The 17,779-nt window shown below is 42.0% G+C and overlaps 2 protein-coding genes across 5 annotated transcripts; both read right to left on the reverse strand.

Annotated features, from left to right (window-relative positions):
* Positions 1-2,171: 2,171 nt before the first annotated feature.
* LOC311500898 (uncharacterized protein) lies at positions 2,172-5,750 on the reverse strand. Of its 4 annotated transcripts, none has more exons than XM_084562529.1 (11): positions 5,400-5,750; positions 4,824-4,979; positions 4,282-4,401; positions 4,057-4,176; positions 3,837-3,962; positions 3,589-3,741; positions 3,357-3,500; positions 3,130-3,258; positions 2,892-3,041; positions 2,665-2,802; positions 2,172-2,581 (listed from the first exon to the last, which is right to left on the reverse strand). In XM_084562529.1, the coding sequence occupies exons 2-11, from the start codon at positions 4,840-4,842 to the stop codon at positions 2,502-2,504; spliced, it is 1,179 nt and encodes a 392-aa protein (XP_084418655.1). In that variant the 5' UTR covers positions 4,843-4,979; positions 5,400-5,750; the 3' UTR covers positions 2,172-2,501. The 4 variants fall into 4 exon arrangements, with proteins under 4 accessions (XP_084418655.1, XP_084418654.1, XP_084418653.1 ...); XM_084562528.1 differs by having other exon boundaries at positions 5,345-5,750; XM_084562527.1 differs by lacking the exon at positions 4,824-4,979.
* A 711-nt stretch (positions 5,751-6,461) lies between these two features.
* On the reverse strand, positions 6,462-17,604 carry kdm1b (lysine demethylase 1B). The gene is made up of 21 exons (XM_084563729.1): positions 17,383-17,604; positions 16,927-17,069; positions 14,311-14,432; positions 14,144-14,233; positions 13,437-13,548; positions 13,240-13,353; positions 13,117-13,155; positions 12,781-12,973; positions 12,464-12,648; positions 12,185-12,355; positions 12,020-12,094; positions 11,791-11,925; positions 11,217-11,388; positions 10,934-11,061; positions 10,612-10,743; positions 10,451-10,525; positions 10,252-10,368; positions 9,372-9,497; positions 9,014-9,136; positions 8,601-8,753; positions 6,462-7,607 (listed from the first exon to the last, which is right to left on the reverse strand). Exons 1-21 carry the CDS (start codon positions 17,396-17,398, stop codon positions 7,524-7,526), a joined length of 2,505 nt encoding a protein of 834 aa, XP_084419855.1. The 5' UTR covers positions 17,399-17,604; the 3' UTR covers positions 6,462-7,523.
* Positions 17,605-17,779: the final 175 nt, after the last annotated feature.

Consider the following 17,779-nt stretch of genomic DNA (forward strand, 5'->3'; position numbering starts at 1 on the left):
TACAATTAGCTCTTATCTGGATATGAACTAAAACAAATAACACGCCTGTCGCAACTTCCACTAGTCAGTGTTGGCTAACCTGGCCTCCTGAGAACCTATTTAAAGGGCTGAGAATATGAGGTCATCACATGACATCACGACTGGCTTTGATCTCAGCCTTTGATCTCAGCCATGGCTGCCTTTGAGCTCAGCCTGTCATCCCTGTTGCTATGCAACATATTTAAAGGTAAACACATGGTCACGTGACCTGCATCTACCAGACAAGGTTCTAGAGTCTGACCCACCACTGCCATCAGGTCAAACAAGCTTTTGTTTTATTTTTCTCAGTGTTGCCAACTTGGCGACTTTCTTTTTTGTCAAAAGCAACTAGCGACAAATCTTGCGACTTTTTCTGGTTTTATTGGAGACTTTTCTAGTGTCTTGGAGACTGACGTGAAAGCACACATCGGTTTTCAGTTACTGTCCTCAACAAGCAGTAACCCTCCCCCGTCCCAAAGCACTCACAGGCGGTCAGTCTCACAGCAGCCCCGCGCAGCAGCAGTCAGGTGAGCCGGACAGGTGAGACCCACGCCGCTCCGCGTCCAGACTGCAAATGAATGGCGCATGCGCAAAGCTGCCGCTGATCGGGATGTAAATGTTTCTTCACTGTCACACTAAAATAAATAATGAAATAATAATCCATTTAGATTGTTAATTTTTGTCAAGTTAAAACCGTTTATACAAAAAAAAAATGTTAAAAATGTTCTAGTTATGGCAAAAAAATGCTCATGTTTTACTGTGACTTGTTGTAGGCTCCTAAATGGAGCATAAGGTTACTATAGAAACTAAACCAAACTTAAGAAAATTAAAAATAAATAAGTAACTCTGCCAGAGTGTCACTTTTGAGTCACTTTGCCAATACCAAGCCCGGATAAAGGAGTAGCGTTAATAATACAGGACAAAATTCATTTTGTGTGGCTAGGCAAAGCATTAGTCATGAAATTATTTTGAGAGCTGATGGCCTATTTCAATGGCAAAATAAAAAAAAACAAAAAGACAACCAAGAATCAACAGAAGAATTTGTAGTTCTATACATATTTAGGTGTTTTGTTTTTACTCACTTTTTGTTATTCACGTTATCCCTCTCTCCTACAGCGTCCATCACAATTACATCCAAGTGGCAAACTATGCGACTTCTAGCGACTTTTAGGACAGCCAATAGTTAACTTTCTTTACTGAGGAGTTGGCAACACTGGTTTTACACTTATATTGTTTACCTTGTGTGCTATGTACAATTATTACTGTTTTTACTGTAGTACTTTTTTACTAATAGCTGCAGGAACAAAAATACATTTCACTGTGCATTGTACTATGTAAAACTGTGCGTGTGACAAATAAAACCTCATAAAAATCTTATCTTACACTACACAAACCTCAGTTATAGAAGGAATCAACATTAGCATGAACATTTGGATGAACTGGATGAGAGAGGAGAACGGGACTAATGGCGTCTCTGTGGTTAGGACATGTAATGTCTGTGTGAGATTAGCCCATGATGGGGCTAACATGATGGGGCTAACAACAGCCCACAACATTGTTTGAGACGTGCAAAAATATTTCTGATTCGTTAAGACACCATGGCGGAGTAAATTAGACCCTGGTGGGCTGCCGTAGAATTAACATTGCACAGGAAACTCTGTTATTGTGATATCACTACATCAAATTTCATCTTAAAACAATGAACTCGTCTACGTAACTCTACAAATCTGTATACAAAAAATGCCTTGCGAAGAAAGGAAGAAGCTTCATCTATTTTCGATTTATTTTACGTTTCACTTTTTCTTGTCTTGTGCACTATCCTTACAATAAATTGCTGTGACATAGCAAATGTCCCCACTGTGGGATAAATTAAAGAATTATCTTATCTTTAAATCTGCCTTCTAAAAGAGGTCCTGTGCTCGGAGTTGGATATTTGGAATCTATCCCATCGGTCACTGGGCGAGAGGCGGGGTACACCCTGGACAAGTGACCAGTGTATCGCAGGGTTAAAGATAATTATTGTGTGTAATACAGTAATTTTAAAGTTAATGACCTCATAATCTTACACAAAATGTGTATAATAAAAATGCCTGATAGATAAGTGTGCGTAACCAGTTGGCTAAAAAAAAAAAACAACAAACAAACATCTGACATGAATTTCATCATGGAAGCAGTTTAATCCAACACAACAAATTGTCACTGCTGTACACAGAGTGTGCACATAACACAAAAGCATAAATGTAACTTAAAACACTTGAGTTTTAAAATGGTTTTTTTTTATATATAAAACGAGGAAATGGGGCTCACAAACAATCGGCACATATGTTAAGACATGAATAAAACCTTAAAGGATTTGGTCCTAAGCCTAAAAAAAAAAACATAGTAAAAATCTTGTCATCTTAAATTAACAGGAATGTAACTAAAACACACTGACCTACTAAACATAGCTGTAATTTTTTTTAGGGGATGTTTAGGAAGTTCGCTTATTCTTCTTCTTCTTCTTCTTCTTCTGGTGATCCGTCAGAGTCTTCCTTCACAGGCGTCTCAGCAGTCAGCGTTTCGTCTTTGTAGAATAAGAATATTGTTAATCTACGCACATTGTGACTTCATTGCAGCATCAGTACTTGGTCGATGTATAAACAATACCTGTTCTGTTTTTTTTCAGGCTTCCTGCTACTTGTTCGTCGTCACACCTCTCGAGATGTATTCTCAGGATTTTGGTCACTGATGGGTGTTTAGCTGCCTTGATTAAGGGTTCATCATCTGAACTGTTGCTTAAGGAATCTGAAACCAGATTAATTTAATTAAACATGAGTACATGACTGGTTTCTGTCATCTTCACATGCTCCCAGTGCTGAGGGCAGAGTGGTTACCTGTCACAGGCTTCTTTCTGGGCCTTTTTGGAGTTACGTTCCTCTTCTTTGGAGTTGAGGCCTTTGTTTTGGTTTTTGTTCGTACGTTTGTGCGTTTCTTTTTCACGACATTAATCAAGGGTTCGTCATCTGAACTTTCATCACTGAATTCTGCCAAACAACAGCAACAAGGAAAAGGTTTTGTAATGCTTAAGTGGAAACGTCAAACAATGTTTTGTTCAAGTTGCTGCTCAATTACCGCTTTTCTTTTTTGAAGCACTTCCTTGCGATGCTTTTCTCTTTGTGTTTTTCTTCACCGGTTTCCTCTTCTTGGCAACGAGATTCACCAGGGGAACATCGTCATCATCCTCATCATCCAAGCTGCTGTCTGGGGATGAAGAGTCTTTTAAAACCCAAACTCTTTGAATTTGAACCACCTGTGCTTAAATTTGTTTAAATTAGATTGCAACGACGAAGGCCTCTTACCTTCTAGAAATTTGTCGGTGTGTTTTGTTGCATTTTTCTTGTGTGCTGAAGTCTCTTTCTCTTTCGGTGCATCTGTCCCCTTCCTCTTTATTGTTACCAGTGACTCGTCGTCTGAACTTTCACTGGAAGTCTCAACATATTTCACTAGAACAAAAAAAACAAAAACAATTTCACTATAGATAATGCATTTTTGGTACAACTAAAAAGATAAAAGCTTTCCAGTTTGACCCACCCTTTTTCCTTGCTGCACTCCTTTTGGACGTAATAACTGGGGTTGATTTTTTTGATGGAACAACAGATGCTTTTCTTTTAGGACGTGACTGAACTCTCTTGGCAATTTCACTCAGAGGCTCATCGTCTGAGCTATCGTCCTTGTCCGGTGACGCTGTGTAAGAAAACGAAATCAAGAGTAAGTGTCAGATACAGAAGACAGAAGCTTTCTGTTGATGTTCCAGGTCCGTGAAGAGGAAACTATCCCACCTCTCTTCTTCCTCTCAACAGATTTCTTTTTCGCTGGCACGGAAAACGTCTTCTTTGCGGCTTTGGAGGGAACTTTGGAGATTTTTGCCAGAGGTTCATTGTCAGAACTCTCATCTGTGCTCAAACCTGAAAAGGTTAGATCAAGAAAAATATCAAAACAATCGGTTTAGGCAGAAAACACAGCTGAACAATAGCCAATGATGTGTGGTTATGTAGCCACCTGCATTCTTTTTATTTTTGCAGTTAGGTTCAGGTGGTGTGTTTTCCTTCTTCTCTTGTTTCTTGGGACGTGCAGTTTTCAACTTTAAAAGCGGCTCATCCTCTGAGGAGACGTCCGACGCTACAAGACAAAAACAAACAACAATTTAGTACAACAATCTCCATGAAAATAATTAACTTAAACACAATAAAAAAAACAAACTATCTGTTCTTTTGTCCTCAGCACCTTTGTCCTCTTTTGAGGCTACGCCCTGGGTGTTGCCGCATGACTTTTTCTCTTCACTTTGAGGCCTCATCAGGAGTTGTGACAGAGGAATAAGCTCATCAGAGCTGGAGGATTCCTTCCCTAATCAGAGACAGAATGGGATAAATATCAGTAAATAAATAGATTGACGAAGCACTGACGCCCAAAGTACTTGAAAAAAGCAATTCAGTATTAAGACTGCAGCAATACCATAGGGCAAAATACTCTGCTGACGTTATACAGCAATAAGTCCAAGTACAGGAGGTCAACCAAACATTAGCCACAAAATACATCCTAAAAGTACTTGTGTAGAATAGTATGAACGTGTTATCACATAAATTATTTTACTGGTTTATAGCATCTGATGTACACTCAGCAACTTAATGTTATAGCTAGCTGACATGGAGCTAATTTCACCTTATTCATGTACATGTGGGTTGTTGAGTATTGTAGAAGCTGTTCAGACGTTTTTTTTATTATTATTCTTATTATGCAAAATTGAAATCTGCATATACATCACTTACCTGTAACTTGCCAAAACATTAGGCACACGAGAGAAAACCAAAGTAGTGTTTACGTTTGAAACAGTGTCAGAAAGGTGGTGATTCAACTGGATGATCATTTTGGAGGAAGTCTAAAGTGTTTCCGTTGTCTGTCCGAGCCCACTGACTAAAATGGGACTGTCAAAATAATAAGGACACGTGTCGGTACTGCAACATAATACAGTTCAATATTACTAAAAACCACAGCCTCCAAAAAGAAAAGAGTTAAATCAAGAGCTTTCTCGGTTATTTTAAACCAATGCTGAATACCAGGACATTCCCGAAGCTAACATTTGTGCAAGGCTGTCATACTATTCACTAGTATACCTAATGAATTGGCAGGTAAGTGTTTATTAGTTGAACACAGTGGAGTAAAAAGTGCATTGTTTTGCTTGTCTCCGCCTTAAAATGTCTGCCTATTATAACGGTAATCAAATTAAGCTAGCAGCAGTTTCTTTATTTATTTATTTATTTATAGGCTACCTTCGCTGTTAGCTACGTACCTCGGCGACATGCCCCTTTAGCTCAAACTAAAAGGAATAGTGTTGACATTTCTACCTGGGGAGTCATGTACATTAGCGGGGAAACCGGCGGTGCTGCAGTCCATGTTGTTGGTCAGTATCCGTGCTACTGTGTACGCCTTTCATCCAAAACGCGCCAATTTGGCCCCCCCGTTAGCTTCTTGTGGAGTTGTGATAGCTTAGTACGTAGCTTGTTGTTTTCCGTGTCCTTTTTTTTTTTAGCAGCTCTACGGTGCGTGCTAGTTAGCCGAACTACGGCTGCAGTCACTGCCCCAGGAAATGTCAATAAACTGGTTTAAAAACGACTTTCCCCGGGCAATGCTGCTTTAATGTCCCAGTTCACGTTTATTTTGTTTTCTTCCGTGTAGCCTTCGCTGGTCGAGCGTTGATGACGTTCTATCGCGTCATTGGTCTACTGATTTCTTCTTCGTCTTCTTCTTCTTCTTCGATGCCAAACTAGGAAAAGAATCCAAATAAATACTAATAAATACTAAATAACTTCAAACATTGGCGACTTTTTTGAACAATGAATCTCTCTGTAACACAATAAAATGTTTTAATGTGTTTTGATGTTGTTTTTGTTTGTCTTTCTACAAAATAGTTAAGTGGCAAGTTGGTGCCGCATAATATCAAGTTATCGAAGAGAAAAAATAACAACATGCTTTTATTGAAAATGAGATTTAAATCCAACTGATTTTATTTTATTTCCGTGGCTTCAAGTCACAACATCCACAGTGTCACACGTCCATAGAAAAGATGGGCCAAACAGGATTTCCCGGATGCAGTCAGTGACTATACGGATGTAAAATGTGTTATAATTCCATTAAGTATAAAGTAGCCTTTAATGAAAATAATCAAATTAGAAAAAACATGTTTACAATTAATTATTTGGTCTGTAACTGTTTTATTCTTATTACATAAGTTTATAATAGAAGAAAGCAGCAAACACTACGTTCACATGCTATTCTTTTTTTAGCATTTATTTCTAGAAATTAAATATTTATTAATAAACAAAATGAATTTACTGATAAATGTTGTCATTTTGTTGGCCGACTTTAATGAGGAAAAAAATAAAAAGCCTTCATGAGTGAAACGGGTCACTGTGGCAGTTGATAGCTCTTTTTATTACACACATCCAAGATAAATACTCAAGCGCTGTAATGTCAGACATGTAGGACATGATCATGAAGATGCACTGATCCAGACAAAGATAAGCATCTACACATAAAGAAGAAACATTAGTCAACATTAATCAAAGAAAGTGAGGACATTGTTGTGCTGTTCCCCAACCTCAAACCTCAGGTACTTCAACGATCAGGAATTAATATGAGAAAGAAAGTGTTTTTTTTCCCCCTCCCTTTTGGTTGGTTGTGTTCATCGTTTAAACGTCCATCTTCAAAATTATTTCATTATTCGCTGGCTGGTGTTGTCCTGACCACATCCCTGAGAAAGTAAAAGGGACAACCTGGTGTCTTCTGATCAATTCAACTACTAATACAAATGATTTATTAGTTTCTTTTCTTACTGTTTTAAATCAAAAGTGCTATCACAGAAGTACTACTACCTACTAAAGATCTAACCGTTCGTCCACTCGACGTCAACCGTTCGTAGCAAGACATGAATCACAAATAATACAACTGAAATTCATTACGGCTGAATAAAACATTGGCAGGTAACTCTCAATAAAGTTATTTTAGAAATCATGATCATATATTAAGTGACAGAGAGCACACCAGTGTCTCATTCAGCCTCATGTCATTGCAGACTTGCAAAGAAGAAATATCATTAAACTCATATCACCCTGCTTTCCAGCCCAGCTGACACTCGCAGAGCTGCTTTCTATTCTTCATGCCGTGTTGTTGAGTGTTTTTTTTTTTTTTGCACCACAGCGTTTTACCTGATGTGTTTTGATAGAAGTAAAAAAAGTACTTTCCTGTGTTAAATATGTAGTACTAGGTCCTGGAGAGCCCTATTTCACCCCGCTTACTGGAGAGAGACTAACAGCGTCTTGATGATCAGACACATCACAGTACAGCAGAACATCAGGTCATTCACACAGTCTGAGTGGGTCAACGGCCCGTGGCTTGGTGCAACCTGCGAGTCCGTGCTGGTGTTTTTTGGTGTTTTTTTTTTTTTTTTTGAGTGCTGTGGGACGGTCGGGTTACATGGCAGCCATCTTGCTGGCCTCTCTGACCCCGCTGAGGTAGGCTCCTGTCACCGTTTGAGGGAAGTGTCTGTTGGTGGCCTGGCATCACAAATCAATAACGACAAATCCGTTAGAAGGGATTTCATATGCACTTTGAAAATCAGTTTATAAGTCTGGGACGTGACAGTGTCATCCTGACCTTTCTCACAGCAGACATTTTGGATGTGTGTATGAATTCAGATTCTTGAATTAACAACATTTAACATCAACAGTAAGATTAACTTGATTGACACTCAGGTCATTAAGTATGTGTTAAATGGACGTGGAAGATCTTTTGCACAAAAAAAATTAAAATAAAATCTTACAGCATCTAGTTACCAAAACAAGACCTGTGTATTTAAAGGATAATTCTGTATTTCCAGTTAGTGTGGCTCTATGGGTGATGTTAACTTTGCACTCTCCACCTCAAGAGTTAGCAAACCAGAGTGTGTAAGGTGATTAGGTCAGCTGGCATGTTGCACCGTTTGGAAATATTGTCTGTGTCTACTTTCAGTCAGACTCAAAAACTAACCACTAAAATCATGCATCAAGCTGCAGGGCACTGTAAAAAAAAACTCCTACACCTACATTCATTCATTCATTCATTTTCTGTAACCGCTTGTTCCTGTGAAGGGTCGCGGGGGTCTGCTGTCATTGGGCGAGAGGCGGGGTACACCCTGGACATGTCTCCACTCTATGACACCTACGGCCAATTTAGAATCGCCAATGAACCTAACCAGCATGTCTTTGGGCGGTTGGAGGAAGCTGGAGTATCTGGAGAAAACCCACGCAGACACAGGGAGAACATTCAAACTCCTCACAGAAAGCCCCAGTCGGCCCATGGATTCAAACCCAGAACCTTCTTGCTGTGAGGCATCAGTGCTAACCACCTCGCCACTATGCTGCCGCCCCTACACCTACATATTGGGTTGAATTATCCTTTATAATTACTGCTAAGGAAGGAGAAGATTGGCACCTATTGGAAGCCACATTTTAGTGACGTAATGGAGGAGGAAAAAACTCCAAAGACTCATTTGGTAAAGGACGCGTTACCTCGCCAGCAAAGAACACTTTTCCCTGCACGTCTTCAGCGAGGATGTCGTAGGCCTCACCGCTGCCCCCGGTCTTCACAAAGCTGTAGGACATCTGGGACCACATGTCTTTGCTCCAATGTGTGACGAAGAAATGCACCGGCTCTGGGACGTCCTAGAGAAACGTGACGACTTGAATTACTGCCCCCAGTCACACAGTTACAGTTCTCCCGTAAGAACCTTTACAGGAACTCAGGAACTTAACATGTTTGACAAAATAAATCCAATAGTATTAAGTTCAATTGAAATTGAATGATCAGGGTCATGGTTTTAGTCAGTGCCTGCACAATATTTCCTTTGAATGCTCAGACTTTAGTTTGCACTAGGGTTCTCTCAGCCACAGTAGGAGTTACTCTAAGTGTTGTAAAGCATCACCTGCTCTTTGAAAAGTTCACGCAGGACCTTCATGCACTCATCGACCACCTCCTTGTCCTCCATGTCCCGGACGGCAGGTACAGCATCACCGGCGATGACTGACATCAGCACAGATTGCTTCCCCTAGAAAACAAACAATTGTGGTTTTACACCTGATGAGATTCAGATGTTTTTCTGTCCTGTAGCTCAAAGTTATTTTGTCATTTCTGACAGAAGATTAGTTGATTATTACGCTCACTTGCCAGTTCATTAGGTACACTAGTGAATGTATTCACTGCACTAAATCTCATCTTCATGAAGGTTGTGATATTCAGCATTAGTTTAAAAGAACAGAAAAGGCTTGACTGTTGACACAAACCTGTGGATCCAGGTCATAGAAGACACCGAACATGCCCCTCTTTTCAGGAGCTGGTGGGATGTGACCGAAGTAGTCGGCCCCTTGGATCTTGTTGTCCCAGAATCTGTACGGGAACTGGAGAGCAATCTGCAAAAAGCAAATTATAGGAATTAAAAGGATGCAATGTTGTTTTTCCCTTTTTATTGATTTTAAGTCACCACCTGGATTTAACCACAGGTAGGAGCCTCCTGTAGGATAATTACTGCATGGGTGATTATCTTTCAACTGGCAACAAGTTATTTAACCCCAACTGATGCAATGAGTAGCTTCTCATTTCTTAAACAACCATGTCTAGAGACACATCCTGTGGTTGTGGAAAAGATGTGGTTGTTTGAGAAGGGTCAAATCATTGGCATGCGTCAAGAAGAGAAAACATCTAAGGAGATTGAAGAAACTACTAAAACTGGGTTAAGAACCATCAGGGTAAGAAGAGAGGCAGATGAAGTGATGCACCCATCATGCCTAGTGTCTACTGTACAAGCCTGTGGGGGCAGTGCTATGATCTGGGGTTGCTGCAGTTGCTCAGGTCTAGGTTCAGCAACATTATGTGACCAAAGAATGAGGTCAGCTGATTAGTGGAACAGATATCACCCGAGTGCAGAGAATGTGTGTCAAGCATCTGTAGTGTAAAGACGTCTGTGTCTGGAAGGTCCCGTCACTGGTTAGTCAGTAGTCAGCTACAATTTCACACAAAACAAAAACTAATGACGACTCTGAAGGACGCTGTGGGTACGGTTTTGGATTGTATGAGTACAATAAAACCTTCACTTACAACCTATTGTTATCTGGCTTAATGTTCAGATCCAGGCAGACGTCATATAGTTTAACTAACCGACATTACCTTTTCAATGATACCAGCTCCCAGACTGTGGATCGCTTTCATTTTTCTCTCAGACAGTGGAGGGTTGAACTGAATCGCGTTCCTCTGAAGCAAAGTCAACGGGATGGTGACGAGGACCTGAAGAAGAAAGGGCGTTAATTTAACCAAAAGAAGCAAACAACATAGCGACAATAAACACATTCAGCGTTCATGTTCTTACCTTCTGTGCCGTCCACTGCGACCCATTAGAGGAAGTAACTTTGACAACGTCACCTGAGTAGTCTATGGCCTGAACCTAGCAAACAAAATAAAAACGTAATTTTATTTAATTATCCCTTACATAACTTGTAAATGTGAGGGTATAAACGTTGAAGAACAAACCGGACACTGTGTGCGGATGTCGAGGCCCTCTGCCAGTTTGTGGAGCAAAACAGAGTAGCCCTTGGTGAGTAATGTGTGATCTCCTGAGAACTGGGCAAAAAATTCATTGTGGTCCCAAGATCTGGCCGAAACCTGCGAACAAAAATACACAATAACATTTCTAGTGCAGTTCATATCAAAACTGACAAAAACGAACCGACACAAGGCACTGGAGGACAATCTCTAAACATACAGACACATGTGATAAACCACAATCATTCACATCAGACGCTAAACGAGAATCTTGCAGCCGATTTTCACATTTGGAGTTTTTTTCTCCCACCTGGTCTAACGTGCTTCCACAGGCGTACTCCAGATTGCTGAGATGAAACTGAAGAACTTTCTCCTCCAGCTCACTGAACTGGATCCCAGACTCCTGGAGGAAGTTCTTCTTCACCTCCTGGACCTTTTCTGTAGACATAAAGAAGATCAACATCATCGTTTTACCTTTTACAACCTGCAGCGTGGTGTTTCAGCAACTGTTACGCTTTATTTCTCTTTGACCGTGCCTTGGTTAACTTCACACACACACACACGTAAAATTATCATATTGTGATGAGAGTCACCTCCCAGCGGAGTGTCCTGGTTCTGCGACTTGTCCTTCCTCCATTCTGAGACCACGTCCAGGATGGCGTTAAAGTGGAAGTCCATGCGCTTGTCGATGGCCGGGTCGGTGACCTGCCCTCCCTCCTGAAAGAGGTCACACCTGTCTCCCAGCTTGTGCATCTTGACGCCCATCTGCAGCAGAGGAGGGACAAAGAAACTCACATTTCAGATCCGTGACCCATTAATAGAAATGTCCTTCTTCCTGGAAATAAGCTTTTAAATGAGAAAATTCAAAATGCTTCTCTCTTTTAAAGATCAACACTGCCACCTCTCTGGTTGGGCTTAAGAGCTTATATATAGAGAGAGAGATGTGATGCTGTTTTCATTAAAATGTCTCACAACAGGGCTGGACATTTAAAATGACACATTTATTTATTTATTTACTGCATACATTATTTAAATCGTCCTGTACAGCGTGTTTCTTGATGACCCTGATGAAGGCCATGAATAGTCTTGACCTTCCTACTGTTTCTTTTCCACCCCCATAGTAGCAGGTGAAGTTTTTCTGCAGTGTCTGAGCGCACTAATTCCCACCTGTTCACACATCAGGGCGACGGGGTTGTTCACACAGCCATTGACAATCTGAGCTCCTCGACCCACGGTGACGCCCAGAGATGTATCGTCCCACACCCGACCGCCAATTCTCTCCCTCGCCTCCAGCACCACCACCTGTAAAACGAAGCAAAGTTTGTTCTCCTCTTTTGTCCAGGAAACGGGGTTAAATATGACACCATAATGAGGTGCACTTGGAATAAAGTTTTACCTTTGTGCCAAAGTTTTGGAGCTGCCGGGCAGCGGCCAGTCCTGAAGCCCCGGCGCCGATGACGATGACGTTCTTCTGCGCAAAGTGGAGGAGCTGATGTAAACCGTAACAGAATAAATGATAAAAGCTTTTATCCTCAGGCCACATGCAAATGACAACACTCACGGTGCAGTGTCTGTCAGGGAGCAGAGGTCGTTTCACCGCCAGCACGCCGGTGTTGATGAGGCCCTTCCTGGTCATGAAGTGGAGCACCCGGTCCATCTCCTGCACGCAGCGCACGCGCACCAGCCCCCGAACCACGATGTTCAAAGCGCATTTCTCAGGGGTCAGCACCTCCTTTAGAAAAACAAAGGGGGAAATAAATAAATCTTATAATTTGATTGTAATTTTTTTTCGAGGAGGAGGAGGAGGAGGAAGGAGGAGATGTTATTGACTGCACCGTACCTTACAGTTCCTGTGCCAGGAGGCCAGGATGAGGTTACGGAGAGCCAGGTACATGGTGGGGTCACGGGAAAATTCTGGAAACTCGTAAAGCTCATCCAGCTCCATCATATCCGGTCGCACACACAGAGCCTTGCCGCATTCATTCGGCTGGTAGAAGGGCTGGAAGTACGGACACAGGCCTGGAACTGGGGCACAGAGATCATGATTACTACCACATATTACTGTGAGGATTAGGATCGTGTTTGTAAATGGGACCCAGACCGAGCATCTCCTGTAAGGTATATCGCATGTAAGGTATATATTATAAACAATCTTACTTTGTGGCTGCACAGCTCTGCAGTGATCTGCCCTCAGCTCGTTCAGAGACATGTTGCTGGTAGAGCCTGACGGACTCATCCCCACACAGTCGGGGTAGTAGGAGGCGAGGAAAGGGCTGGCTGGACTTTCTTTAAACAGCGGCGGCAAAATCAGCATCGAATGCCACCAGCTGTCGGACACCTCGGCCACTCTCTGAGAGAACGAAAGGACTTCCGGGTTAAGAGCAAATCAATCAGCGTGTCGTTCAGTGGCACACATTCTGGATGCAGATTAATAACTCTGTCACTCTGGAGATAACAGTGAACTGTTGCGTATATCACACACCACCAGCTTACCAGGTCCTCTGGTTGGGAGCACTGCTCAGGTCCCTCAGTCTGTAAGCATCACACAAGATTTCCATCACAAAAAAAATCCAACTTTTCTTCGTGTAAGGTTCATTTTTTCTGTTCCCTGTTTACCTTGATGTTGTTAAACTTCATTCCACAGCGGTACGTCGCTGCTAGAGAAGTAGTGAGTTGGATCTCCTTGGTCAGCTGGCGCCACTTCCTACAGTCTGGTTTGGTGCATTGAACCTAAAGGGAACATTATGAAAATCAACAATGCTGCTGCATGTGTTGGTTAATATATTTCAATTCAAACATTCAACAGAGCTCACCCAGAGTGGCAGCTGCTGATCTGCCATGAAAGCTTTAAGGCTCGGCTCACTCTTCCCGTTGCTAGTCCACACCTTCTTCCAGGAGGCGAAGGTCTCGTAGCCGTCTTTGTGACTGACACGATGAAAAAGCAGGAAATGAAAATGATATATTGAGCTGATTTTTTTTAACAAATGATTGTTTTCTGTCATCCAGGTCATGGCACAGTTTATTTCTGGAGCAGCCTTCCCATCACCGCAGTACATTTACACAACCAAGGTTATCAGGAGAACCCACAACATCACCAAGGTCAGCACACAGTCACAGAACAACCTCTTCACACCGGCGGGGAGACGCTACAGGAGTTCAAAATCAAGGACAAGACTCACAAACAGTTTCTACTCTCAGGCCGTCAACCTCCTGAATAGGTCATATACATAACACTTCTTCATTATCCACTGACTGCTTCTGCAGCACAAGGCACGGAGCACTTTCCTCAACTCTGTTTATTTTTTAACATTTAATTTAAGATAAGATAATCCTGATTTATTTATTCATCCCACAGTCGGAACATTTGCAGTGTTGCACTAAAATTCCTGCAGCTTATTGTAAAAAGCATGTGGAAGGCTACCAGAATCATTAAATACTTCACAGGTAAAGCCATCAAATACTAACTGTACATGGACACTTCACTTAGACTTGTGATACGGCCTGAGTGAAATTATTTTACCTTCTGTAGTAGTGATCGAAACACTCGTTGCAAAAATGCTCGCCACACGACAGATGATACCACCGAGACGTGTATCCGTTTTTGGCGCACCTGACAAGAGAGAGGGAAGAAAAACCATTGGCATTTTAAAATCTAGCGGTTTCACGTGCGATTTCTGCCACGTTTACCTTTCAGATGCGCTCGCGAAACAAACGGGGTACATGGCCGAACACCCGGCCTTCTCGCATTTTCTGTACTTCTTCTCGGACTGGTCATCTTCTTCTTCTGTGTCCGTGGCTTTTCGTTTGCTCTGCGGTCCAGAGGAGAGTAGCATTAACAAATGTCAGTCAAGAACACACCTGCCAGCTACGCTTGATCGGTATCCCCAAAACTATGGGGCCATTATTGTAGCAAAACTATCTACAAATGTGTATTTCAATCCGTGTGTGTGTAACTACATTTGCAAATGTGTAAAAAAAATCTGTGTGTGTGTAACTGGATTTACAAATGTGTATTTCAATCCGTGTGTCTATAACTAGATTTGCAAAAGTGTAAAAAAAATCCGTGTGTGTGTAACTGGATTTACAAATGTGTAAAAAACATCTGTGTCTATAACTAGATTTGCAAAAGCGTAAAAAAAATCTGCGAATGCGTACATCGATCCGTATGCGTAGATAAACCTGTAAATGTGTGATCTGTAAATATCTGGCCTCTCCATTGGATGTGTTCTTACACGTGACTTTTGCTACACTTCTGCCGCTGCAGATCCGCAAATGTGCGCAGCGATTTGCAAATGCGTGTGGAGATTTGTCTGTGTGCCTCCGTAGCTATACAGCTACATACCACCAGTGGGCGCTAGGCTAGCACCCAATGATATTAGCTACCGGCTACCTGGGCTGGCTGGTACCACAGACTGTATGGCTGGGACGAACAGTGGTCCCGATCCCGATGCAATGGAGGCTGGATGTCGTGCTGTAACTACATAACAGGGCTCTCGAATGAGACACACACATTCAATAAGTTCACACGCCACACTTCTCACGCTGACAAGTGATAAAATTCGCCGCACATTATTAACATAGACTGTTTAAAATGAGTAATTACGAATGGATGAGGCGAAAGCAGACTCCTCTGCTTGAATAAGCGACCTGTCAGCAAATCGATGGGACAAAATAGTATTTCTAGTTGCCAGGTGAAATAGTAAATGCGTGCACACGTCAAAGAAGAGCTGGAAGTGGAAGCCCGGGAGGATGAACTTATTTTAATGCGTGAGAGCCCTGTTATGTAGTTACAGCACGACATCCAGCCTCCATTGCATCGGGATCGGGACCAGTGTTCGTCCCAGCCATACAGTCTGTGGTACCAGCCAGCCCAGGTAGCCGGTAGCTAATATCATTGGGTGCTAGCCTAGCGCCCACTGGCGGTATGTAGCTGTATAGCTACGGAGGCACACAGACAAATCTCCACACGCATTTGCAAATCGCTGCGCACATTTGCGGATCTGCCGCGGCAGAAGTGTAGCAAAAGTCACGTGTAAGAACACATCCAATGGAGAGGCCAGATATTTACAGATCACACATTTACAGGTTTATCTACGCATACAGGTCGATGTACGCATTCGCAGATTTTTTTTACACTTTTGCTAATCTAGTTATAGACACAGATGTTTTTTACACATTTGTAAATCCAGTTACACACACACAGATTTTTTTCACACATTTGCAAATCCAGTTACACACACACAGATTTGTTTTACACATTTGCAAATGTAGTTACACACACACGGATTGAAATACACATTTGTAGATAGTTTTGCTACAATAATGGCCCCATACAAAACAGGCATCGCATAAAATATGTCCCGGCAAATTCAGCACAGACAGACTTCAAACTTGGAGACATTTTGCAGCGTACCTACGTGGTTGAGAGAGTTTAATGCACTGCAGCTTAAGAAAACACAATCAAATAGACAAAACACAAGCACTGCAAATACTCACAACACCAGCACACACAGAAACACAATGACAACACAAACTGGCAGACAAGAGAAATGTCTCCAGTGGACCTTATAAATCTGTCTGAGACAAGCTTGTTGTTGAAGAATTCCTTATAAGCCTTTTGCTTAATATTAGCTTGCCAATTCCACTAATGTGATGAAATACACACATTAGCTTGCAGGCCGACAGCCTCGGCAACATTTCCGTTGCGGTTTGCATTGCAAACATTTCTGTGTTGGCTGGAGTTGTGAGTATTCGCAGTGTCTGCGCTCTGAAATTACGAAGACGTTTTACTAATTTGCTTGCGTTTCGTCTATTTGCATGTGTTTTTTTGGGCACAGCAACAACTCTCTCTCGGTTACTGTAGGGATTTGAGTTGGTATCGCTCATCCCTGCTTTGAACACAGCCCATCCGAAGATCACAAGACAAAAACAACAAAGTAAAGGAGGAGAAAGGATCCGATAAGGAGTCAAAAACAAGTTGAACAAACTGACAACAAACAAATTCAAGCTCTCTCATTAAAAGGAAGAAAGTTCTTAGGAAACAAGAATAAATATCCTGGAGAGTAGTACAGAAATCTGTTAGATCTTAATAATTATTAATCAGCATGGATGAGATAACCTTCATGTCGTCAGCGTGCCTGGGAAATGTTGTATTTTTGGATATGATATGACCAAAAGAACAAAACATACTGTATGAATGAGATCAATATTCAGGCTTAGATAGATGGATCATTTCTCGTTTGACATATTAGATGTGGATAGAGAGCAAACAGGTGAAAACAAAGCAGACATTGTGCTGTTTACCTGTCCAGGTGGAGGGTTGTTGGTGCGCTTCACCCGGACGTTGATCTGCCTCCCAGAGGAGCGCAGGGTCTGACCGTCCCCAGGTGACTCCCCGGAGCTCCTCTTCTTGGCTCTCCGGGCACCAGAGGCATTCCCAGAATAGTCTAAACATTGCAAAACCACCAAATATTTCACAACAATGCGCAGATCGGGGAAGCTCAGCTCAAATTGGGCCTTTATTGTGACTGGAAGAGCTCTTTAAGAGACAAAACATGACGTTCACATAGAGACAATGCACGCAGCTAATTACGAGATGATAAAAGCGATTAAAACATTTGGTGAATTAGTGTTTAAAGATAGCAAAAGATGGGATAAATGCACACGTTAAGGAGCTCTTTAAATCAGCAAAACAATGTCAGCCTGTCACTTTAGCATAGAGCAGCAGCAAGCAAGCAGCAGCGCGGCGTGAACACTGACCTGCGTCCGACAGCATGACTGTCTGCGGTGCCTCTTTAAAACCCCGAGATTTATTTATTTTCTTATAATGAAGTTAAGCTCAGTCACTGAGACGCTTCTTTACATTTGCTGAATTCCTTTTATTGTTGTAGGGGAAGGGAAATCAATGCGCCGCTGCTACCTGAATACCACTTCCGGTTTTAAAGAGGAAATGGGCGTGTCCTCCTGGCTCAGTTTTGACCTCCGCGGCTCGCCGTAGTGCTCTGCGCGGTCACCATAGCAACGGCAGCACGCTACCGTTGAACACAAGCGGAGCGACGAAGAGAGCGATGGATGGTTTTATTCGGTTTTGTGATGATTTTTATTTTATTTACGTGTTTTTATGAACAACAACTTACAGTTAACTCGTTTTTATTAG

This window comes from Chelon labrosus (assembly GCF_963514085.1).
Source record: "Chelon labrosus genome assembly, chromosome: 16".
Lineage (NCBI taxonomy): Eukaryota > Metazoa > Chordata > Actinopteri > Mugiliformes > Mugilidae > Chelon > Chelon labrosus.

Bases quoted from the DNA above. Each gene is read 5' to 3' on its own strand.
- LOC311500898 (XM_084562527.1), bottom strand. From the start codon at position 5,448: ATGGACTGCAGCACCGCCGGTTTCCCCGCTAATGTACATGACTCCCCA. The intron at 4,177-4,281 runs GTGCTGAGGACA...TTTGTCTTGTAG, and splicing joins AGCCTCAAAAGAGGACAAAG to CGTCGGACGTCTCCTCAGAG. The intron at 3,042-3,129 runs GTAATTGAGCAG...GTTGTTTGGCAG, and splicing joins TGCTTCAAAAAAGAAAAGCG to AATTCAGTGATGAAAGTTCA.
- kdm1b (XM_084563729.1), bottom strand. The intron at 14,433-16,926 runs GTAAACAGCACA...TCTGGACCGCAG, and splicing joins ACAACCCTCCACCTGGACAG to AGCAAACGAAAAGCCACGGA. The intron at 9,498-10,251 runs GTAATGTCGGTT...TGCTTTTTGCAG, and splicing joins GAGCTGGTATCATTGAAAAG to ATTGCTCTCCAGTTCCCGTA.